At 35.8% G+C, this 23,723-nt stretch overlaps 1 protein-coding gene across 5 annotated transcripts in view; it reads left to right on the top strand.

The window, feature by feature from the left end:
• The window catches only part of CLOCK (clock circadian regulator), a 60,444-nt gene that overhangs the window by 24,843 nt on the left and 11,878 nt on the right, over nt 1-23,723 (top strand). For 4 of the 5 annotated variants that reach the window (XM_061370472.1, XM_061370463.1, XM_061370445.1 and 1 more), the window contains 16 exons: nt 2,527-2,632; nt 5,029-5,119; nt 5,683-5,742; nt 6,155-6,303; nt 9,867-9,958; nt 10,819-10,908; nt 11,840-11,960; nt 13,079-13,192; nt 15,705-15,823; nt 19,476-19,558; nt 19,782-19,888; nt 20,513-20,660; nt 20,882-20,957; nt 21,891-22,032; nt 22,410-22,510; nt 23,366-23,455. In XM_061370472.1, the coding sequence (XP_061226456.1) occupies nt 5,073-5,119; nt 5,683-5,742; nt 6,155-6,303; nt 9,867-9,958; nt 10,819-10,908; nt 11,840-11,960; nt 13,079-13,192; nt 15,705-15,823; nt 19,476-19,558; nt 19,782-19,888; nt 20,513-20,660; nt 20,882-20,957; nt 21,891-22,032; nt 22,410-22,510; nt 23,366-23,455 (1,539 nt within the window). In that variant the 5' untranslated portion in view covers nt 2,527-2,632; nt 5,029-5,072. Of the gene's footprint in view, nt 1-2,526; nt 2,633-5,028; nt 5,120-5,682; nt 5,743-6,154; nt 6,304-9,866; nt 9,959-10,818; nt 10,909-11,839; nt 11,961-13,078; nt 13,193-15,704; nt 15,824-19,475; nt 19,559-19,781; nt 19,889-20,512; nt 20,661-20,881; nt 20,958-21,890; nt 22,033-22,409; nt 22,511-23,365; nt 23,456-23,723 lie in introns of those variants that run through there. The other variant, XM_061370481.1, reaches the window with a different exon arrangement.

Raw genomic sequence — 23,723 nt, 5'->3', positions numbered from 1 at the left:
GAAAACTGTACCGTTTCGTATTTTTTTTTCCCGTGATCTTTCCTGGGTGACATTTTTTGTCTTGCTAATATGTGTCACCTCACACTAATTCTGTATGAGGGGTGTAATCTGTAAAATAATGAAAAGATTACTTAGAAAATCAAGATATTTATATTAAAATATTTTTTTATAGTATAAGGACAATATTGATTCTTCCTCAAAAGTATTTAGCAGTGTTCACATTAAGGTGAAATGCTGGAAGCGTAAGGGTTTCAATCACTGACTGTATACAAAATTAAGTACAGGCAACTCACTGACTATTGTCCATCCATTTTTCAGTCCTTTCTTGACAGAACATCTGTCAGGAGCAAGACTGTAGTGTAATTCCACTGTTCAATCTTTGAATTTGTTTCTAAGAAATAATGTTGCCAACATGCATGCCAGCACTGATGATGACGTTAAACAGAAGTTACTAAATTCTTTCAGTCTAAAACATAGAATATTTTATCAGACTGTGTGAACTTCTGTTACCTCAGGTTGGATTGTGGCTTTTTACCCTATGACTTATTCACAACCTTGTGTCTTTGGCCAAACAGTAACTTGGCACCCAGTAACTTCCTGCCTCTCCATGAGTGAGGAGTCAGCATAGTGCAGAAGTTTCAGTGGTACTAGTTTTTGTGATTTTGATGCAGATTGAGCAATGTTATGTGTTAAGAGTTTGTATATCCATGGCAGCAGCTAAGTTGTTTTATTGAGAACCTCAAACTGCTTAAAGATAGCAAGTTTCTAGCCACCTTAGTTGCAGAGAAGCTTCAAAACATGCACAGAATATGTACAAAATATAGAGTATTTAGAGAGAGATACAATTCTTTGTATTTAAATAAACGTCATGGATTGTGGAGGCAGACCCATGACCTTTGAACACTTGGGGCTGACAATACTGGCTTGCAGGCGTCTTAACCTTTCTGCTGGCTTTCACATGCATACCATTTCTACTGAGTTAGAGATCTATGTGGTTTTGGTTACAAAAGCTTTTACCACTGTGATAGCTTTCCTTTGGGTCTGGTTTAAGCTTGCTTGTGTTCATTTATGACCCAAACATATTCCTTTTCTCCATCTGAAAATTCCTTTTGAAATTATCATTAAAACCCTCTGGGATTTTTTTATTCTGTTTTAGACATTATAAAACACGTACTTAAGTACAAATCTGTACTTAAGTCCTGTGTTGCTTGTCTTAAGTGTTTGTGTTCTTTTTAAAAAATATTCCTCTACATACTGCAGAGATGAGGTCTTAAATTTTCCTCAGTAGAACTCTGTTAGGAGCTGGGTGGGAGTTGGCAGAGTTGTTCGACTGCAAGCGCTTTAAAAACACAGGTTTCATGTTGCAGTCTCTGTAACCTAGTCTTCCATGGGACTCTTTGTCGGTAGTAATGTTTGCACTTGTCAAACGGAACAAAACAGAATAGGAGAGGAGGCTGTAAGCACCTAAAAAAGTAGGTCAATGGGCCAGGAGGTTATTTGGCCAGACAAGAACGAGTGGCTTCATTGAATCATGCTGTAATTGTTTTTCTCCTGTTGGCAGATTGTTCTGCTGTGCTTTAACTTTTTATGTTAATATTCGCGTCTCTATTTTAACCACTTAGGAGCCTCTATTAGGTGCAGGGAGAGGAGAAAATTAACTTTTCTAATCAATTTCTAATTCTGGTGTTTTCTATACAATCCATTAATGAATTTAAGAGTAGCATAGGCTTAATATTTTAGATCCCAGCTTCACTTTTAAAGTTTAATATGCTTTAAAATAATTTTTTTCAGAAGGGGTACAAGTACATTGTGCAGTGAATGTATTTTATTTTAAGAACAGTAAGCAAGGCAGAGAGGTATGGGATAAAGATGAGAAAAAAATCATTTAATGAAACTTAAAAATGTGAAAAGAAACATGGCTCAGGGGAAGAAACTATAAATGAAAGCTGGTGATCACTTACACTTATGCTGAGATTTTAATGGAAGAACTGCATTTGTGAGGTAAGTTTGGAATACATTCCTGAAAGTGTTTTTGAAGCGGGTTTTGAAAGAAAGGGTTAATGGCTGTGTCTGAGGGAGTAGCAATAATGCAGCTGGGCAACTTTGCTATAGTTGCCAGCAGCAGCATTCTACACATTCTGGAGTCCTGAGAGTGGCAATTCTCACATCTTCTCTCTTTAAGACTTCAGAAAGCCAGCAGAGGCTGAAGTAAGAGTTTCAGCAGAAAAGGTGTTTAATAATGGTGTAAAGATATACTTCGAAGGTAGCAAGTGCAGATGGTGTGTAATTTCAAAAGATTATAATGGAGATTGACATATAGCAGTAGCTTAAAGCAGAGGTGAAATTGTGTCAGGAGAAGAGCTTTAAAGCCAAGTTGAATTGGGATAGTGAAATGTTTGGGATATTTTTGATAAGCAAAATATTCTGTTTATAAGTTACTCTTGTTGGAATGATTGCTTCTCTTTAAGAACTCGCTGATTTTTAAAACTCCTTTTTTGTTGTTTTTTTTTTTTTCTTACTCTTCAGAATTTAATGCTTTTCTGCAGGAGAACAGCTAACTCCACATTGTGCTTCAAAGGAACCAGGTTTCACCTCTAAACCTCACACTTTAACAGGCTCTAAAGTGTAAAAGGTAAAATTGTTTTCTTATAATTAATAAAGTTCCTATGGCTTTCAGCTATCAACATTGAAGGGCTGAGTAGCAGTGTTTTTTGAATCTTAGAAGTGGACATAGTCTTTGATTTCTGTAGTGTTTGGTTTAAACTTCATTGATTTCATTGGGATTATTTCTGCAGTCATATCCATTGGCATATATAAGAGCTAAGAATGTTCAGCACCTTGCAAATCTGGATGCAAAGGCAGAAGGATCAGACCTTCCAAACCGAGAAACAAATGCACTATAGCTACAATTCCTGTAGTCGTTTAAGTTCTTGTCTTGGATACCAAATCAAAGTTGCCAGTTATGTCATAGTATATATATATAGTATGTATATGTGTATGTGTACTGTAACAAGTGAATCATTTTGTTGAATTCTAGAAACTTGAGTGCTTTATTAGAGTAAAAATACTGACTTTTAGATTCTGATTCTGCATAATTAAGATGTTGGTTATGTCACAGGTGAACGTTTTCTGTATTTAGCTGTACATGTCTTTTGCTGTTTAAGGGAGCAATATATCATTTGTCCTACAGAATTTCGTATTACTCTTTATCCCTCTAATGTTAGATACCCAATTTGTTTAAAAATTAACACAGGCCTAAAAGTGTAATTAGTGCGTACCTGTATTAGTGCATACTATATAAGCTACATGAAAACAGGTTTCTATTTGTTCCCTTGATTTTAAACTTAGCTCCATGCCAGTGATGTTAGTTCGCTTTTACTGGTGTTCAACCTGTCTGTTGTTGTGTGCTTTTGACAAAAATTCAAACAAACACTTCATAATTTACTTTCCTTTGCATTCTGGCTGATTTTCAAATAGTGCAACTCCACTACTTCATAAAACTTTGCCAACTAATTTGGGGGATTTAATTTGTCAGCATGACCAGTGCAATTGTTAATTTCAAGAATTGGAATGAAAGAATAGTTTGCTTCCAATGTTTCTTCAGAGCACTAGATTTTGAAGAAAAAAGGCAAGACAAAGTTGGGTTGTATTAATTAAAATGGGTAAGATGTCTCATGGAACATTTGGGCAAAAACTCATGTGCACCTTGTAATGTACCTTGCAGAGAGATTATGCTGCAGCCCAGCTCTTCCATTTAATTTCCTGCTGCACTCAAGTTATGAAACTTTGTGGGGAAAAATACTAGTCTTGTGAAGCAAACCCGCATAGTGTGTGACTGTTGTAGACTGAGGCAGTTTGGTTGAAACATAAGCTTTTGTCCTCAGTTTCCCCATATATTAAAAAGATGGGGTAAGATCTTCCTGGAACATTTTGCAGACTGTCTGGATCATGGAGTTGCTGCCACATTCCTTGTGTTAACACTGCAAGCTCCACTGGATTTGGCACTCTCAGAAACAAACAGATCTTTCCTTCTCAGAAACTGTGAGTCACTAAAGTGACTAAAACCACCTCCTTTGAAATAAGTGCAGTGCCTTTTTACTATTAGTTTTATAGCATAGTAAAAATTCCCAAAGATCTGCATGTTCAGCTGGTATAAAGCTTGCTGTGTGCAGTTGTTCTTTAATCACTGACAACGATCTTGCTGCTCCATTTGAGCAGCCTCTGACAACTGACTTTTCTATACCAAAGAAAAGGATTTAATTGTGTTGGTTTATGTTTGACTTCCAGCCTTTCTATAACCTTTGTAATTTTGGGGTACCTAAAAGTAGGTACTTGTTGAATTAAATACTTCTTTTAATTTTATACTCCTCCTTTCACTATGAAAAGTCATTCACGTTCTTTATTCAAAATCATATGTACATCTGGAAAACCAAAAACTTCCTGCTGAAACTTTGAAATGAATAAGTGACTTCTGTAAGAAATGGCCAGGCTACCTAACTTTCTCACAGTATGGAAATCTCAATCTAGTGTTGATTTAAAATCTCTATTATAGCAGTGCGCTCAAGAAAAAAAAAAGTAATAAATTATAGCTGTAAAATACTGTATCCCAGATGCTTTCTGTTTGCACAGTGTCTAAATAAAATGTATTACTACTGAGGAGCGTATTTTACATCTGTTCAATGTTAAACATTATGACATTCTTTTAGGTAAAAGTTAAAATAAACATGAAAAGTTGTATCTGAATTCAGAGCCAGAAAAAGGTTTGTATTGGTTTAGTCCAGACTTACTTATTGTGGTATTTAATAAAACAGTGTTCTCTTGGACTCTCTCTCTTGTAAAACAAGATATCAAAGTCCAGGTTATGATGGTAATGGAGACTACTTTAGAGAAGGTAGGAGGGCAGAACAGAAGGTTGAAAGAGAGGGTAAGAGCAGCTTATAAAAAAAATGAAAATGTCAGTATGCTCTAATGAAGGACGTGTTTGTTCCTCCAGAGTCACATCTTGATGATTTTTTTTTCTCTTAATAGGCAAACGTACAAATGTCTACCACAAGACTAAAGTGTGCTATGTTATGTTTTTTACCATAAGCACCCATAAAATGAGCTCCATTGCAGACAGGTATGTTAATAAATACCGAGAGTTTTGGGGAAATTACTCTTCAATGCTTTCTTTAGTAACCTTTTATTACACTTAATATATAAAGAATATTAATCTATGCAAAAGATAGAGTGGGTGTTTGACAAAGTTATTTTGATAGTTGTTAGACGTGTTGTTTTGTAGTCATTGGAAATAGTGATTGTTATTGTTTGAGATGGATCTTAATGTATTACTTATTTTCAGTCATGGAACAAATTGAGCTGATTATTAATGTTTACTTGGGGTCTTTTTAGTAATTAAATATTTGATTAAGGATAACAAGTACATTTAAACAATTAGTGATGCTGCACATGATAGTAAGGTGACTCACCTATACCAAGGGAAAAGTAATATGTTGGGAAGTTTTCTACTGGATTCCTTGAGCTGGACTTTCTTAGCAGTTTAGGTGAGCATCTGTCCTTAGTATTCTGTGTAATTCCATTTTTGAGACTTCAGGAAATTAAACTTGCATCAAACTTAGAGAAAGTTAAACCCTGTCAAAATAAATAACAATAAAAGCATTTATTTCTTTTTGTTTCTTTCAGAAATGATGGAAGCATTTTTGATGGGCTGGTGGAAGAAGATGACAAAGATAAAGCAAAAAGGTAAGTTTTAAAGTTATTTAAAGCTAAGAAATGTCATATACTTTTACACTTGAACTTACCAGGGTGATTTCTAAACAGTAAAAATGTGATTCTTTTATAAATAACCATGTTATTCAACAGCATTTCTTTAACTGTTGTTATTCTGATATGCTCTATGTCATATCTGTGGTTCAGTGATTTGTATTTTTGGAATATGGTGCTTTAATCCAAAGGCTTAGCTGCAAATCTCTCTGAGAAGGAGGAAGCCACTCTTCAGAAATGGTGCCTGAGGTACAGAGTAGGTGTTTTTGTGACACTTCTCATAGCAGAAATTTTTAAGGGGCTGTTTGCATGAAGAGCCTGGCAGTAATATGGAGCTTATTATAAGAAAGTTTCATAGTTGTTATAAAACATTTTCTGTTTTGTTTTTCAGAGTGTCTAGGAACAAGTCTGAAAAGAAACGTCGAGATCAGTTTAATGTACTTATCAAAGAGCTGGGTTCCATGCTTCCAGGTAATGCTCGGAAGATGGATAAATCCACTGTACTGCAGAAGAGCATTGACTTTTTACGGAAGCACAAAGGTAATTATTTGTAATAATAATAAAATGTTTATAAATTTTTATTTTTTTTATACTCAGTAAATAAAACATTCACAATTTTGCAATTCATTTAAGTAAATAGTAAAAAAAAAAAGGTAAAAAATTTCTCAAGAGTGATATTTTTAAGATCATAATCTAGGTAGCAGAGATACAAGTATGTTTTGGCTAATCTTATTTAATCTTGTCCCATAGTTGTCAAAGAAGTATGTTTCCTATATAGAAGCATTTATTTTTTGAAATAACTTTGAAGGTTTTTGTTCTGGACAGATGAAGCCCCTTAGAATATAATCGCTTTGTAAGGCACCAACTGTCAAAGTTTTTCTTCACAGGAATACTGTTGATCCGTTTTAGTGGAAGTACTTGCTGGAAGTACTTGTGTTGATATTTAGATAGGATTGGTTTGATATTTATGTATATTAAAAAAATCCCTGTTCCTGCTCCTACACTTGTTCTTTATATGGCATCTTGTGGTGCCATAAACGGCATCAAAAATTCAAGCAAATGAACTTTACCCATTTGCCTGGGTAATTTCTGAGCACGCATACTCTCTAGAAAGGAGTAGGGACAAAGGAAGCAGCTAAAAAGGCTATAAATAAAGGAAGTAAAGCTATTAAGTGGATGAATAGGTGTGTATTTATCAACAGTATGCATGTCAATTAAGATGCAATAAATATTTTTTCATTCCTTAATATATGTCTTCCATTAGTGTTATGGTTCAGGTAGCATAAAACGTGTCCTGAATAGTGCCACTAAAATGGTAAACATAACAATTAAAATAGAAAGGGAAGAATAATTTGTTTGAGATTTGAAAGCTTTAGGATTTTTTTTGCCAATTAAATATTTATAATGCTGTTTTAATTCTCTTAAGAAGTTTGTCTCATAACAAAAATACAAGTAGTGTGAAGGCTCCTTTTCTGTAAAAGTTCTGTAGGTTCAAAGTGCCTTTGTGAAAATCGGTTCTGTTTCAAAATCACTTTTTCTTGTATTGATGATTCCTGTCATAAAATACAGAGTGTAGAGTGAACATGTGTCAGCCAGCACCAGTCATATTTTTTTATTCAAAGTGCTTTCTAATATAATTTTAAAAATTATTATTATTATTTTTTTTTTTAGGATAAAGGGGTACAAAACAGCTCTGGAGATGGATGCCTTTTAGGGCATGACACTTTTGTCCTTCACCTAGTGGGACAGAGTGCAGCTTTGCGTGACTCCACATATTATATTAATGTCTCTAAAGCTCTGGGTGCAGGTGCTTACTAGCATTGCTCTGCACTGTTTTACATGAAAATATATTGGACAGAATACTGGCAAGGTCACAAGCATATTTTGCTTTCTGAGGTGCTTGAATCTGTTACAGTAAAGCAGAGTGACCCTAGTAATAAATTAATTGTTCAACACTGATTAGCTGTTTTTGTTGAAAATCCTACTGTGTTCAGCCACCAGGTTTTGATTAACTGCATTGCTTCAGGTTCTTTCTGGACCATTTCCACATTGGCCAGGCTTGGTAGTCTGGCGATAGCTCCAGATGAACCATCTGAGCAGGTTATTGGCCAGTGTGGATTCTGTTTCTCCTTGGGAGAAAACAGCAGGCTAAGCACACTGAAATTATATTACTGAGTGCTTCTCTTTGGCTAATACTGCCTGTCCTCTTCCTTTGAATTCATAAACAAGGCATTTTTGAAAATTATTAAATACTGAAAAACTTAGCTGCTTATAATTAGTGCTAGTAGACTGATATTCATACAGATGAATGCTACAGGTCTTGGCAATTTCATTTGAGAATGCTCAATGCTGATGCAGAGTGGCTTCAGGTCCAAGATTTGAAGACTAGTGTTTACTGTGCAAGTTTGGTTATGCTCGTCTGTCTGGTAGCTAGCTTGGGAACGTGACCTCAGTGCCATTTATCTTTGAATGAAACCTTCTGCCAGAATCTTGAGGCATTTTTCTGAAGTTACCAAATACAACAAGTTATTTCCATGTTACTTGGGCTCTGTTTTTTCAGTATCACACTTGTTCTAATTACGGGGAATACAAAACACCTGTACTTCCAATATGAGAATTCAAAATTATTTAGTAAAGGTGTATGAATTTCAGCTTTTATTTAGTGTAAATCCTTTCTACCACAGAAGTCAGATGAACTTACATGGACCAGAATGAGCCAGTGAATCGCTTTTCCAGTTCTAAAGTGAAGATTATCTCTGTCCTGTGGACTGAATGCATTAAATTCCTTGAATTTTGCCTCTACTTCAATGTCATTTCTGTGTCATTTCAGTGTTCAATATATTTGTTCTGACTGAAAACTTAGATTTGGGGTTATACTTAGGTTATCCTTCTCCAGCCCACTCTTCCTGTTTTGTGATGACATTTCAAAACAGCTAGCAAAAGCCTGATCAATTTATGTCTTCTTTGATACCTGATCACTGGAAATTCTGGTGCATCTTTGTTGATGTTTTTTCCTCCCTCCTTGTAGCTCTGCACTACTTGCCAGTTTCTTGAATGACATTGCTGTTGTTTACAGATCTTTTAGTTTAGACTAAAGCTCTTCCATTAAGTTTTTCTCCTGCAGTCTGGGAACTGAAACTCTAAACTCTTCCAACCCTTTGCATATTTAACTCAGTTCGAGGTTTTCTGTGCTCTTTGAGCCATCTGAACTAGCAAACTTGCTTACAGCCTTTGTACAGACTTGTTCTTTAGAAATCCAAAGTCTTACAGACATGGTTTGGTTCCTTCAATTTGTCTAAATGCTTGATTCATGACTACTTGTTCAGGGTTGTTCTTAACAGCGTGTACTTCTTCTGTAGTGCCCTTGTTCAAAACTAAAGTACTATGTTCAGAGGTAGCACCAGCTTTCAGAACCTGAGGCCTGGTTTTCCTTAGCAACTATTGTTTCTCTCACCTATGTATGGGAAGTTAATATATGTGTTTCTCAAGTCCTACAGGAATCTCTCTTCAAAATTCATCTCTGTGTATGAATCAGACAGTAATTCTGCAGTGAAGTCTTGTCATACAGCTCATAACAGTCTTTGTTAAAAACCTACTCTTTTTTTAATGTTATTTCTTTACACAAAAGAGTGGAAAGAATAAAAAGGACAGTGACCATTTTTAGTGCCAAGTTTAGACTGACCAGGATTGGCCAGGATACTTGAGGTTTAGGCATTTTAATGACTTAAACTGATCAGGAATTTTGGCTTTCTCAATCTTTGAAAACAACACTCTCAATAAAACATTTTGTTATAGCCTCAGAGCAAAGAGTATTTTTCCATTGTCAAAATCCATTACTTATTGCTGTTAACTTCAGCATTACCTTGAAGTCTGACAGCACTGTAGCACAAACTGGTAGAAGGAAAGAGAAGGCAAATTTAATTATGACATGGGGGAGAAGACTTTGATTTCCTTTTTAAGGACCAACATCTATATGTAATGAATGAAAAACAGATGAGAAAGGAGAACCTTCTGCTATTTCCTGTTATGTGCATGCTGCTCAGTGGGAAAATAATGGCTTATGAAAGTGTGAATCCTCATACTGTATATACGTTTGATTGTAGAAATTACTGCGCAGTCAGATGCCAGTGAGATTCGACAGGACTGGAAGCCGACATTCCTTAGTAATGAAGAGTTCACACAGTTAATGTTAGAGGTATGTTATTTCTAGTTTTCTGGGAGTAGAACATTTCCTCACGGAGAGTCATTCCATGACGAAATTTTTCAGTTTGATGATATAGCTTTTTTTAGTTGTAACTATAAGTTCTCATGAACAGTTAAAATTCCTAGGTATGCAATGTAAAGCAAAACAGTTTTTCTTCTAACTGCATTTTCAATTACAGAAAACACGGTAACAGAGCAAGTCTACAAATAAACAGAACAATATAAGAATTATTTTTAAGGATGTGAGCTGTAAAATTTCCTATTTAGAATTACAATTCTGTCATGCTTTTATGTTTGGTAGCATTCAGCTAAAAGATGCTTGTGTTATGTTTAGTGGAAATAAGCTTGAGTTAACTAGAAGATAATGCAGTGCGAACTGTATCTTGCAAGTTTCAAGTCTCAGTAAAATCTTGCTACAAATTTATTTTGAGATTGGGAATGTTGATTTCACCACCTCTTTTACTTGGTTTTCTCTTAGCTTTTCCATCTTTTCTTGCCTTTGTCTCTAGCTCATTTTTCTGACTTCTCTGATGTTTTAAATTATGATTGAATTAAAAATAACAGGCAAGAAGAGTGGGAGATGGGGGAAACAGTGGCTAGCTGTATATGGACTTAATTCCAAAACCGTGGATTATTTAAGAACAGAACAGTATGGGAATTGTAATGCTTGTAGTATAAAAGCAAGACTGAGAAGTTTTAGTATTGAGGGTCATCTTCAATTTTAAATTTTAAATTTAAATTTATTTTTTAAATTTAAAATGTGTCTAAATTTTTTTCCATGTTGAGTATAGCTGAATATTTTTAATATGCTCTGTTTCTTTTTATTTAACTGCCCATTATGTTTAATTTCAGGCTCTTGATGGTTTTTTTTTAGCAATTATGACAGATGGAAATATAATATATGTGTCTGAAAGTATAACTCCCTTACTTGAACATTTGCCAGTAAGTACAAATCATTTTCAGTAACGTATCAGTTTGTCTATGGATGCTATTAATGAATCAGTAGACTTTTTTATTATAGGCATTATAGAACAGGTGTATGCTTTGTTCTGATTTGTCTGCTTTTTCTTCAGCACAACTCCTTCCTACTGGTCTGTCACCTATATTAAACATTTCCTTTGGAAATACAGAATGCAGTTGGTACTCTCTTAGGCGGGTTTAGGAAGTTTCCCTTCAATGTAGCTGAATAACACAATGAGCTGCAGGAGACCCTGTAGTGTTCACACCTCTCATAGCCTCTATGTGAGTCAGGCAAAGTATTGCTAAAGGAAAGGCCTTGACTCTGTATAAGCACTGCTCAGCAGTAACAAAAACATCGCTGTGTTGCCAACACTAGTTTCCAACATACATCTGAAACATAGCCCCATAGCAGCTACCATGATGAGAACGAACTCTACCCCAACCAAAACCAGCACAACTGTCTCCATAAAATCAATTGCAGTTGGCTACAATTATTGGCAACATAAAAACTTATATGATGTAGGAGATGCTGTCTTTTGTTCAGACATACAATTTCAATGCTGCCAACAGACTACAGTGCTCTAGAGCAACATCCTATAATTTCTAATTAAAACACTCCTTTACTTGGAATTGTTGCATCCAAGACAGGTTAATACAGGGTTAAGCAACACTTTGACATGTATGTGTATCTGTAGTATTCACAGTGCTTTTCATTACATGGTTTTCAGTGTCAAAATAAAGACAGATCAAAGTGAAATTTTTTTTCTTGCAAAAAATTCTTGTGTATTCCAGCAGGTGGCTTTGTTGAGTCACTAATGTTCTTCTGAACTGTGGCATTGTTTTGCACTAACATAGTAGGTTTTGTGACTTTGCCTTGCATTAGTTTAATGCTTATTAAATGTTTTTCTTTCAGTCTGATCTTGTGGATCAGAGTGTATTTAATTTTATCCCAGAGGGGGAACATTCAGAAATTTATAAAATATTGTCTTCTCATCTGCTGGAAGGAGATTCATTGACACCAGAATACTTAAAATGTAAGTAGTTATTGTGGGTTAACACTGGTAGGCATGTCAGCCCCACACAGCTGATGGGATCAGAATAAGAAGGGTGGAAATGAGAAATGTTGTGGGTGGAGATAAAGACAGTCTAATAGGAAAGCAAAAGCCATGTGCACAAGCAAAGCAAAACAAGGAATTAACTTGCTACTTCCCATCGCAGGCAGGTGTTCAGCCATTTCTAGGAAAGCAGGGCCTCATCATGTGTAATGATTACTTGGGAAGACAAATGCCATAAGCACAAATACTTCCCATTCCTCCTGCTTTCCCCAGTTTTTATTGTTGAGCACAATGTTGTATGGTATGGGATATCCCTTGAGGTCAGCTGTCCCAGCTATGTCTGCTCCCATCTTCTTGTGCACCCCCAGCCTACTCACGGGCAGGTTGAAGAGCAGAAAAAGCCTTAAGTCTGTGTAAGCACTGCTCAGCAGTAACTAAACACGTCCGTGTTATCAGTGCTGTTTTAGTCACAAATTGAACACAGCGCCATATGAGCTACTAAGAAGAAAATTAACTCTATCCTAGACAAAACCAGTATGGTAGTTGTGCTAAAAATAATCTGCTTTGTATCCCATGTGATCAGTTCTTCCAATGTTATTTAAGCGGAAACATGGGTGAGCCCTGAAAAACAGAAGCACTTTTTGTCTCCCTTACCCCTGAAGAGTAGAATTTTCAGCGTTTTTAGTGCATTTCACTCTGACTTTCTTGTGTATTAGAAATGGTCATCTTGTTTATATAGCTTCTGTTTGGACAGTTGTAGCAGTTGGCAATAATAAAAACATGGCAGTTTAATGGGTTTTGGAAATGCATGCTTTAGGAAACTTCAGTGTAGGGCAGCTGCTTCTTTAAAATAACTCTGGTTTTCGGGATAATCTCTGTGTCATTAGCATTCAAGCCCTTCATTCACACATTCTAAAGGAGTTTTCCTTTAGGTTAGGTAATATCATACTGGTTAACAGCAGGGGCTGTAGCCATTTGAAATCACAAGACTTACAGTCTCTCAATAAGTATGCAGCTTAATTATTCCTGCTTCCCACTTCATGTTGTCTGTGCTTCATCAAGCATGTAGCTTATTAATTTGTTTATTCCTTTCTCAGCAAAATATCAACTAGAATTCTGTTGCCATATGCTGCGAGGAACAATAGATCCAAAAGAGCAACCTACATATGAATATGTAAAATTCATAGGAAATTTCAAGTGTTTGAATAATGGTAAGTAATCTCAGCAATGTCAGAGTGAGATTCTTAGGAGCTTCACAGCTAATGAGGCTTGAGACTATTGTGAAAAACTTAATGATGAACTAAAATCAGTCTTTTCAAAATACAAACTTGAAGCAGAGTTATATCACTTCTGTATTGCCTTAAAATTAAAACAGCCTATTGGGTATTGCAGGTCTATGCATTTGAATGCAAAGCGCAGTGACTATGCTTGATGCTTCTGATTAAAGAAAACTAAAGTCTTGTAAAACTTTTTTTTTTTTAATGTAAGAGAAATTTAAGCAAGTGCTTTAAAATAAAATCATAATCCATACTTGAGCGGGTGACTGGCTAACTTTAAAGTCAGTCCTACTGAGTACCTGCAGTTCTTATTATGCAGTGAGCTGGGAAGTTCACTCCCATTTAAATTCTGCGCTGTCACTGAGAGAACTTACCACTCAGATGTGGATGGGCCAATACAGTTTTCTGCACTGAGTTCTTTTCCCTTCCATTGAAGTTCTTTGTATTACTTATGTACTAATAATATTCTTCTGCACTATATCTCTAATCTTCTTGGCCAGCCTGTGCTGTTTACTCAAAAGGCATGTTTATTTGGTCATCCAGACAAATGGGTTGTGCAGTGTAGTCAGTAGTAGACCTTCATGAAGATAGAATGATCACTTCCCAGAATATTATCAAACAGTATCTTACAAGTTAACATTTGTGGGGCTTTTGTAATATAATACCAATATTTTCTTACAAAATTGTGAGAGGTTAAGTCTTGGTGCTGAATGCAGGTATGTAACATTATAGGAAATATGTTGCTAATCTTGGACAGAGGATGAGTTAGGAAACTGCAGACCGATTGATTGCAATTCAATATTGGGGAAATACCCCAGAACAGATAATTATATGTGTGCTTCATGAAACTAGCAAAGAATTGAATAGCAACCATTGTGGATTTTCCAGGTAGAAAGAGCTTCAAATTGATTCGTTTTCCCCTAGCACACTGTGTGGATAAGAGGACAAAGCGTAAATAAATGATGGACTTCTTTAATGTGCTTTAGACAGTTAATATATTCTGTTATCACAAACATGTAAGAGAAGCACATGTTAATTGAAATAGCTGGAGAGCAGGTGCAGAAACTGGTGGGAAAGGTTACAAATGTTCACTGTCAAAATAGAGTTCTAATGGACTACTTCTGGATTTGATCAGTATTAATGTTATGAATAATGGTATGTTGTTTGCAGTCTTGAAATGATGGAAGAACACTAAATACAAGATAAGATTTCAGCCCCAAACTTAGAAAATGTGCTATTTAAAAAAAAACAAACCCCAAACAGCAAGAGACAAATCGAGTCAGAACAAATGCAAGTGGCTGTATTTAGGAGTAGCAAACTATATAAACAGGGGAAAAGGCTACAGTCAGCTAGATAGCAGTCATTTAGAAAAATGTGTTATGGTGGAATGTAAACTGAACATGACTAAATCACCATAAGCAATGTGTAAACCACGTAAAATAGTCTCACTGCACTTCTTGGAACCCGTTTGTCCTAATGCAGTTTTTGATGACTATTTGTCAGGAGTAAGTAAAGGAGTTGGAGAGACTTTAGAGGAGAACAATGAAAGCTATCAGAAATTTAAAAATCTAGCTTACAAGGCAAGATAAACTTTGAAGAAAGACCAAGAAGGAATAAGTTTGAGGAAGGAAATTACCTGTTGCCTTCAGAAAAGAGCAAGACAGAAAGACAGAGCAAGGAACGGAAAGCTTAAATTTGGAGAAGAAACTTAAGTAGAAGTTCTTTATCTAGAGTTGAACTAAAATCAATTAGGCTTGGAAGAGCCTGACAGCATTTTGAAGCCACCATCATTAGAGCCTGGTAAAGGTAAACTAAATTGATACCTGCTGGAAATGAAAAGTATGGTTACTCTGTTTTGAGGTCTAGTCTTCTTCTGCCCCGCTTATGATTCCGTCCATCTCTCTGATGCAATAAGTGGAATTTGTTTGTTGTCAGCTCAGTGTCCTGATTCTGTCACATACATCATTACAGTGTTTTGTTCTGTTATTCAGTATGTCTTCAGTTTGTGTCATTTGAATGTGATGGAAGCACAGAAAAGAAATACTTATGTCAGAGTTCAAAAGAAAAACTTAGCAAAACCTGATACAAAAGCAAAATTGTAAAGATACTTTTGAAGAAGGTGTACTTCAGTAATTTTCAGTGGTTACCAAGAAAAATGAGAATTGTTATTAGTTTCTTAAAACTGCTTTGTCTGATAATATCATATTAACTGTAATTTTAGTTCTTTGAGAAAGTTAGTTGATGGGTGTTTTCCCATTATGGCTGTGTAACTACTATTCCTGTGCATATATGTGTATATATTATATGTAGCATTTTCTTAATGCACGTTAAGTTATAAGCAAGCCACATTAGACAAACATTGGGCCATTTGTCTTGTGATATTACTGCCGTTTTCCTCTCTGCTTCCACTGTTATTTGTGTTGACTACTTCTCTGTCTTTCCTCAGTTCCCAACTCGGCGCACAATGGTTTTGAAGGAACTATTCAGCGATCACACCGGCCTTCATATGAAGACAAAGTTTGCTTTGTAGCCACAGTTAGATTAGCTACACCTCAGTTTATCAAGGTATGTACAATTGGAATCACTTTTGTGTCATTTTCAAATGGACTTTGAACAAGAAAGCTTGAGAAAGAATGCACGCAACATTTCAAATATTAGTTAAAACTGTAAGGAATTTTATTATATTAAACTGAAAGTGCCTGTGTTTTTTACTTAACACACAAATAGGTTAAACGTTATTCAAAGCATCAAATGAAGTTGTTATGCTGAATGCCATTTCTAAATAGTTATATAAAATAGCAATATCTAAGAAAAAAATTTGGGAATGTGTAGAAATATAACTTAGAAACTTAAAATGAAGCATAACATCGAGATGTCACTTTCACTGGTCTTGCTGTAGTTTGACACAGCAAATCTGGTAGGGCTTAATGAAAGCTTACATTATTTGTCAGCAACCAAGAGCTGGGTTTGAGTTAATAAAACTCTTTTGTTTCAGTAGTGTCATTCAGTAACATGGTGTTTAAAGAGAACATTTTGCTTACCTGCTAATGTACAATGAAGTGATCTTTCAAGGTTTAGAATTGGATGTGTATGAAATTTGTAGTTTACAAAGGATAATCCTGTTCCTTACCAAAATCATTCAAAATAAGTACTTAGGATACAGTACAGGAGTCTATGATTCTGATTTAAATTATATGTTTTATACAGACATGTTAAGGTACATATATAAGGATAGTCTACTATCTAACATCTGTTCTTGCAATTCAGTTGTAAAGAAATGCTATGAAATTTATATGGCACATGGTTAAGCTGTTGTCTGTCATGCTGAACATTTAAATATTCTGCCTGTAAGTTGAATGCACTGGTGTCTTAGGCTAAAGATAGATGATGGCAGCCTCTGAAGACATGGTCTATATTGCACTTTAAAAACATACAAGGGAGCCTGTGGAAAAATATAAACTTCTTCATTTCCATCATTTCCATCAGAATAGGGACTGGATCTTTCCAGGCTGCATGACAGAAAGCATGTTGTTTAGTTTTCCTGAAGCTATGGCAATCTTTCATTTGACTTGTCTTTACATGTGTGTCTAAATAATGTTCTTCCTGTTATGCTTACAGTTTGTAGAGATGTTAAATGTGTGTTTTTTGCTTCATGAAGTACTTGGGGAAGGGGAGGAAAGACCAACACAGAAATACTTGCAAATACTTTTGTCTTTTGAAGTCTGGCAGTTTAGAAATGTATTATAATTAAACTTCTGTGTCTCCTACTTGTGGAGCAGGGTATTTGGAAGTTTGAGGAACTATTTGAAAGTTGAGATCTATTTGTGATCTTTCAGGTTGAGGTCTCCTCAGGGCGAAAACCTCACAGGGTGTACTCTGGCCAGAGTTTCATTTCTCTGCCTGAACTTCTAGGAAGCTTTCACATTACAGAGATTTTAAGATCCTCTTAAGGGTTTTCACTAGTGCTGCTCATCTGGGAAACCTTATGGAGAAGACACGTTAGAATGAAGACTTTCAGTCCGGCAATACTTGTTTATACTCTGTTATTGAGGCTAGCATTGACTAGCAAATAAGCGTTAACGTCAGGAACTTTACCATTGCAGTAACTTTATGGCCAGTAATTAGATGTGTACTTTAGCACTGGACTGCTTTGAGGTAGAAGCTGCTGCTCATCTGCCACTTATTTGATGGTATATGGTTCTGGAATTTTTTTGCCTAGAATGTCATTTCTCAAGGCGATACAGCACTTTTGCATACAGGACTTTTGCAGAAAACCACAGTATTCATGAGAATAATTTCTGAAAGTTCACATATATATTTTCTGCATATGACACCACCACTTTTGTAACAAAATATGCCACAAATTTTGCTCCCCAGTGAAGGGATTTGTCTCTACACGTTCTTTAAAACATGTCATTAAAGCATGACCTGAATTTTGGCTGGTAAATGATAGAATCCTATCAAGAAGGAAGGATTAATCCAGTCAAAAGGATTTCATCAGAATACTTTTTGTTACAAACGAAAGGCCTTTCTTTTCTAGATGCCTTGTTGACAATTTCAACAAGATGCTTTGTTGGACAAGATAGCTTCTATCAGGTGTATTTTATAGTGGAGTATCTGCAAATCATTAATATAAATGCATTGAGTAACTGGACACTAACCTGCTGCCAGATCCGTTTTAACAGATATTTTTACTGTGTTTTTAGTTCCTGCATTGAAGTTATTTTTACTTTCGACTTGTTGTTTCTTTTAATCTAGTTATTTGGACACAAACCAAAGGATATACGTTTGCTCTGTCATTTCTTTTGCTTTGCTATGAGTGGTGCTTTATTAAGTGCTATAATCATAAAAAGCAGATGAGCTTCAGGTTTTAGAGGCAGGTTCAGTTTTGAAGGTTAAGTCTTGGTAACTGGAAGTCACACATTAAAGAGTCATAAATTTGTGCCCAGAGTGTTGGTTTGTTTTTTTTTATTACCTCCACCATATTACTTACTTTATAGTCACTGTCTTTAGATTTTATACCAGTGAAGGTGAGGAGAAAACATTACCTACATATGTCCACTTTTTTCTTTCATAGAAAAAAACCCTTAGAAATACCTATATAAAGACCTTTAAAATGTCCACAACCTGAAAGAGTGAAAAGGAAGGTGGTCCCTTTGTAAGAACAAGTTAGGTACTGTATTTTTCCACAGGACTATTTTAACAGTAGACGTTTGCAGAGCAGCAGTGTGCTTGTCTGTCCACATCTGTTGTGAATATTATGTCAGTGCAGCAGCAGCTTCAATGCCCTAGTCTTAGGGAAACTTGTGCTATCTGATCATCAGTAGATGCTACAGTGTTCCTGCCAATGGGAATACTGTTGCAAGCTCCTGTAAGTGTGACAGATGTGTGCAGGTGTCTGAAAATGAAATGATGTCTAATTCTCTGAGTATTTATATATGTGCATGTTGTAAGGCAGTACTAGAGGTATTCGTAAAAGAACCGACTGGCTTGGGGTACTTAGTTCTGTTATTGTCTCAGCATGAGGCACAGTAACTGGTCAAGCATCTTCACCTCTCTGGAACGGGACAGTGGAAATTGCCAGAAATGCACTGATTGTGCGTATGTCCAAGTGGAATACATTTTAAATGGTGTACAGAATACCTTAAGGATTTGCTGAAACAGTGGAAATACAATCACTCTCTTATTTTTCATGAGTTCAAAACATGAGTAGTGTGTTTTTTGTAGCAGGTGTCTGCCCTCTCAAGCCAAAGTGATTTCGAGTACATTGTATTCACTAAAAGGAAGAATCTTATTCCTAAACTCAAAATAACATGACCTTTTGCTAATGTTGTTTTTTGCCCATTATAAGCATATAGTGTAATCAGTGTCTCATCTCTTGAGAGTGTCTCATCTCTTTTTTTGTCACAATTTAAAAGCATAATTGCAGGAACTGTTGATTTCTGCTTGTACTATTGTGTTTGTAGATACTAAGCTTGAGTTTAATCTCGCACCAGGGTTGTTCCATTTAAGTCAACTGAGTGTCAGCCTGGCACAGCTGAGATTAGATTCTACCTCAGTACTATGTATCTAAACCAGTCAAAACAATGAAGCTGTCTAAAAATAACATAAATATTGTGGAATTATCTACTAACTTTAGGTAAGTCTGAATTTCAAAAGAGCTGATGAATTAGACTAGAGCAGTTTTGAGAGAGATTTTTATTTTTCTACTTTTTAGGAAATGTGCACTGTTGAAGAACCCAATGAAGAGTTCACATCTAGACATAGCTTAGAATGGAAGTTCCTATTCTTGGATCACAGGTGCAATTCCTTCTATGTATAGCAGCAACAGTAGCTGAATCACAGTGGTGGCTGTAATATTTAGAGTTCGCTAATCAATATTAACTACTCATAACATGTGTTGGGTTTAATTTTTAATCTTTTTCAGAGCATATACTATAAACAAGAAAACTTACATAATGAAATCATTTTGTTTGGGGTTTTCGTGTGAAAATGAAATTACATTAATTTTTCTATTGATTAGGGCACCTCCAATAATAGGTTATCTTCCGTTTGAAGTTTTGGGAACATCAGGATATGATTATTACCATGTGGATGATCTAGATAATCTGGCAAAATGTCACGAGCATTGTGAGTACAACTTAAGTTGCTTAAACGAGAAAGTTTGCTTTGTAAATGTTTGGTTTAAAGATTGTTGAGTTGTGCAACTATTGCAGTGAAACTCTGTAATACATTTGAGTGATGTGTCTTCGCTCCCATTCATTTGACATTATTGCACTGCTGATCTTTGTCTTTTTTCTTTTGATACAGACCTAACAAAACAGATATAAGTTTATCTTAGAGTTTTCATTGTGGTAAATTGGAGTGCACAGCACTGTATTACTTCCCCAGTTCTTCTGATAGCATTTAAAAGGCTCCGTGATGTGTATTAAATGTAATAATTGTTTAAACATGTAATAAAATGAACTTTCTGTTCAGCTGTGGTTTTCTTTCTAAAGCTGTAGCTGTTCCCAATACGTAGAAAACCCACAAAAATGGAAGTTTGTATTCTGCAGATCTCTGAAAAAATCCAATGTAGACTTTTTTTTCTTTTTTTTGTAGAGAGCCATGGTTTTAAATCTGTTCTTAATCATTGTCATAATACTGGATTTAGACATGGTTTGGGGCCATATGAAGCTGGGAAATAATGGTTATTATGTAACTGAAATATTTACAGCCTGGAAAAACATTAAACTTTATTCCTCACTTTTATAGTAATGCAGTATGGGAAAGGGAAGTCATGTTACTACAGATTCCTTACAAAGGGACAACAGTGGATTTGGCTGCAAACACATTACTATATCACGTATCACCAGTGGAATTCCAGGCCAGAGTTTATTGTCTGTACGCACACTGTTGTAAGGTAAGTTATTGTTTATAAGTCTGTATTAGAGAAATTGTAATGGCATGGGAGCTGTATTGCTGGTCTTTGGGAGGTAGAGAAATCCTAGCAGTTTAGAGAATCGCTGGAAAACTTCCAGAGATACTTTATGAGCAAAGTAGCTCTGAGGGCTTTGGTTTTTGAAGTACATGTTTTTAAAGCATCCAGTAATACAGTAGTCATATTTTGGTTTGTTCTTCTAGTTATGCAGAAGTTAGAGCAGAAAGACGACGAGAACTTGGTATTGAGGAGTCTCTTCCAGAGATAACAGCAGATAAAGTGAGTGTCTTATGTAATTTTATTTTACCTCTTCTTTCTTTCTTACTTAAAGTAACATGTAAACAAATACACAGAAATACAACAGCAGCAAGAGGACTTTCTCTGTCCTGTTACAGATAAAGTAATTATGTTGATCTCTAAGTAATATGACTATGTAGCCTAGGAAGAGTGGTTAATGGTGTTCTGCCCTGAAAACTTACCCTCCTCTTTTCAGGAGTTTATGTGCATGTAGTTGCAACATGGCAACACCCCTAAGTCCTTGTTAAGATCTGATTCCTGCAGAGATGGATTCATAAATAAATGTTCGTCTTTACTGGAAGCACCCATAATCTGAAAACACAAGGTCAATGCAGAATGGTGGCTTAAAAGAATTCACAGGAGGAAGGCTGGAGCTGTTCTATTTTGTGGCTCTGTCCCACTTCTTAGGAGTATACGAAATTCATTTTGAATTAATGTCCTTGGAAGCTCAGTGAGTCTTAGATAAGCTAGCTTGTACAGATGCTCTGTCGTGTTTTCCCCTGGCAGTTCAGAAATGTTTCCCCTTGGCAATTCAGCAAGTTTCATCTGACAGAGCTCCTTCTAGTGGAATTAACTCATCCTTTCTTCAAAGAATAAGCAGCTCACTCATTACACCAGCGTTCAAAGTGAATTGAGTTGCTAGAGAAGGAGGTCAGCTCAGCAGTCAGTCTGTGGCCTATGTCTGCATGCATTTTGGTTTCCAGGCTTATGTGAATTATATGGATTCTTTTCCAAGGATAAAAGCTACAAATGGAAACTGAGCTAACAGGTACCAAACAGACCACTACTTCAGCACAGTCACCTGTGTAAGAGGGTTGATATTAGGCACAGCATAGTTCTAGATATTTGCTAACAGAAATGGACATTGTGTGCTGAATCAGATAAAATAATTGTTGTTTATGTATGTCTTTTCAGAGCCAGGACTCTGGATCTGACAATCACATAAACACAGTGAGTCTCAAAGAAGCTCTGGAAAGGTTCGATACCAGCCCCACACCTTCTGCTTCCTCCAGGAGTTCCAGAAAATCTTCACACACTGCAGTATCAGATCATTCATGTAAGCACCAACTGTTGAAAATACAATTGCCATCCTAGTGAAGGTTTTCTCTACTTTACTTACTTTAACTAAATGCATAACTAGCAGTATCACTTTATGAAAAGTGTGCAGATAAAAACATTCAGAAATCTGCTGACAACTCTGATTTTCAGAGGTCGTGTAGTGACTTCTGCTTCTGGAAGTACAATAGCAGACTTTAGAGCACCCTATTTCAGTCCATCAGATTGTGTTATTGTTGCATAGCCAGGGTAAAAATAGAGTCCAGGCCTTAATTTTCTTTCTATTAATGAAAAACGTGCTGTGATTTTATTATTGCATTGCAGAATTGAGATTACTGTTAACATGTCTCTTTCTGTTGTAACTCTGAACATTGTCAGCAACACCAACTAAAATGACAGTGGATACTAGCACTCCTCCAAGGCAAAACTTACCTGGTCATGAAAAGACTGCGCAAAGAAGATCATCTCTGAGTAGCCAGGTAACTCTTCAGAGAAAAATTTTATACTTAATCAATGGAGTTTGATGTTATTTAAAAGATACCATTAAATAACCTTAACTTTGTTTCTTCTGAAAACACATAATTTAAACTATAACAGTGTCACATGGAATACATGAGTATCAGAATTGTATCAATATGCATCTTTGGCATACTACATTCTAAGGGAATACAATAAGCATATAAGTATCTCTGGCATTAGTGTTTGTGAGATTGTGTATAAATCTCTGCTTTCACTTGCACATAACTGCTTTCTACAATTCTGCATTTTTAATATACGTTCGTATATAAGCAACTATATATGTAAGTGTCAACATAAATCTGTGCTCATTGCTATATGAATTTATGACTTTAAAAATATTAGTGAATACTTTCATGTAGTTTCTGAAATCTTGGTAACATGGGAAAATGTCATACTTCATGCATTTGGTCCTCATGTTGCACCTAAACTAATACGTTCATTTCAAAAATAGAATGCCTATGAAAATGTATATTTTTAAAAATTATTATTTTAAGAATAAATCAAAGCTGTCAACTTCCAAACTTGTTGAAAAAGTTTTTCCTTGGTACAAAGAAGACTTTTAAAACGGTTGTAGTCGCAGTTTCTGCTGCTTCTGTATATTTTTAGCAGCGAAAAAATTGTATACCTATATATAATCAATTGCTTTCCTGTCCGTTGTTCTCTAAGATTTAAGGTTAGGTCTTTCAGAAAACATATACTTGGTTTTCTTCATATGTTCACATGGTGTTATTTTGGAATTGACACTTTATGTAAAGAAATACTTCATGTCAAGTAGAAAGTTCATTCCAGTTATGGAACCATTTTTTCAATCCTAGTCTTTAAGCTCCCAGTCTCTTGGACAACCAGTAGCACAGCCAACAGTATCTCAGCCTGCAACTGTACAGCTCCAGTCTGGCATGTCCCAGGTATGTATGAAGTTGGTTTATTGTTTATTATTTTTCAAACAGTCTTACTCTCCTGCAGAAACCGGCTGCTCATGGTTTGGATGGGTGTACTCTTCACTGGCTAAAAAATCTGGCTGGATGGCTGGACCCAAAGAGTTGTGGCGAATGAAGTTAAATCCAGTTGGCAGCTCATCACAAGTGGTTCTGCCCTGAGCTCAGTAATGGGGCCAGCTCTGTTTGAAACTCTTACCAGTGATCTGTATGAGGGGATCACATGCACCCTCAGTAA

The sequence above is a fragment of the Neopsephotus bourkii genome, unplaced genomic scaffold (assembly GCF_033783945.1).
Source record: "Neopsephotus bourkii isolate Nb327-2 ecotype Australia unplaced genomic scaffold, CSIRO-AGI_Nbou_v1 NB_168, whole genome shotgun sequence".
NCBI classification, from domain to species: Eukaryota; Metazoa; Chordata; class Aves; order Psittaciformes; family Psittacidae; genus Neopsephotus; species Neopsephotus bourkii.
Note: the sequence above shows the minus strand (reverse complement) of the source record. Positions and strands in the feature narration are given on the sequence as shown.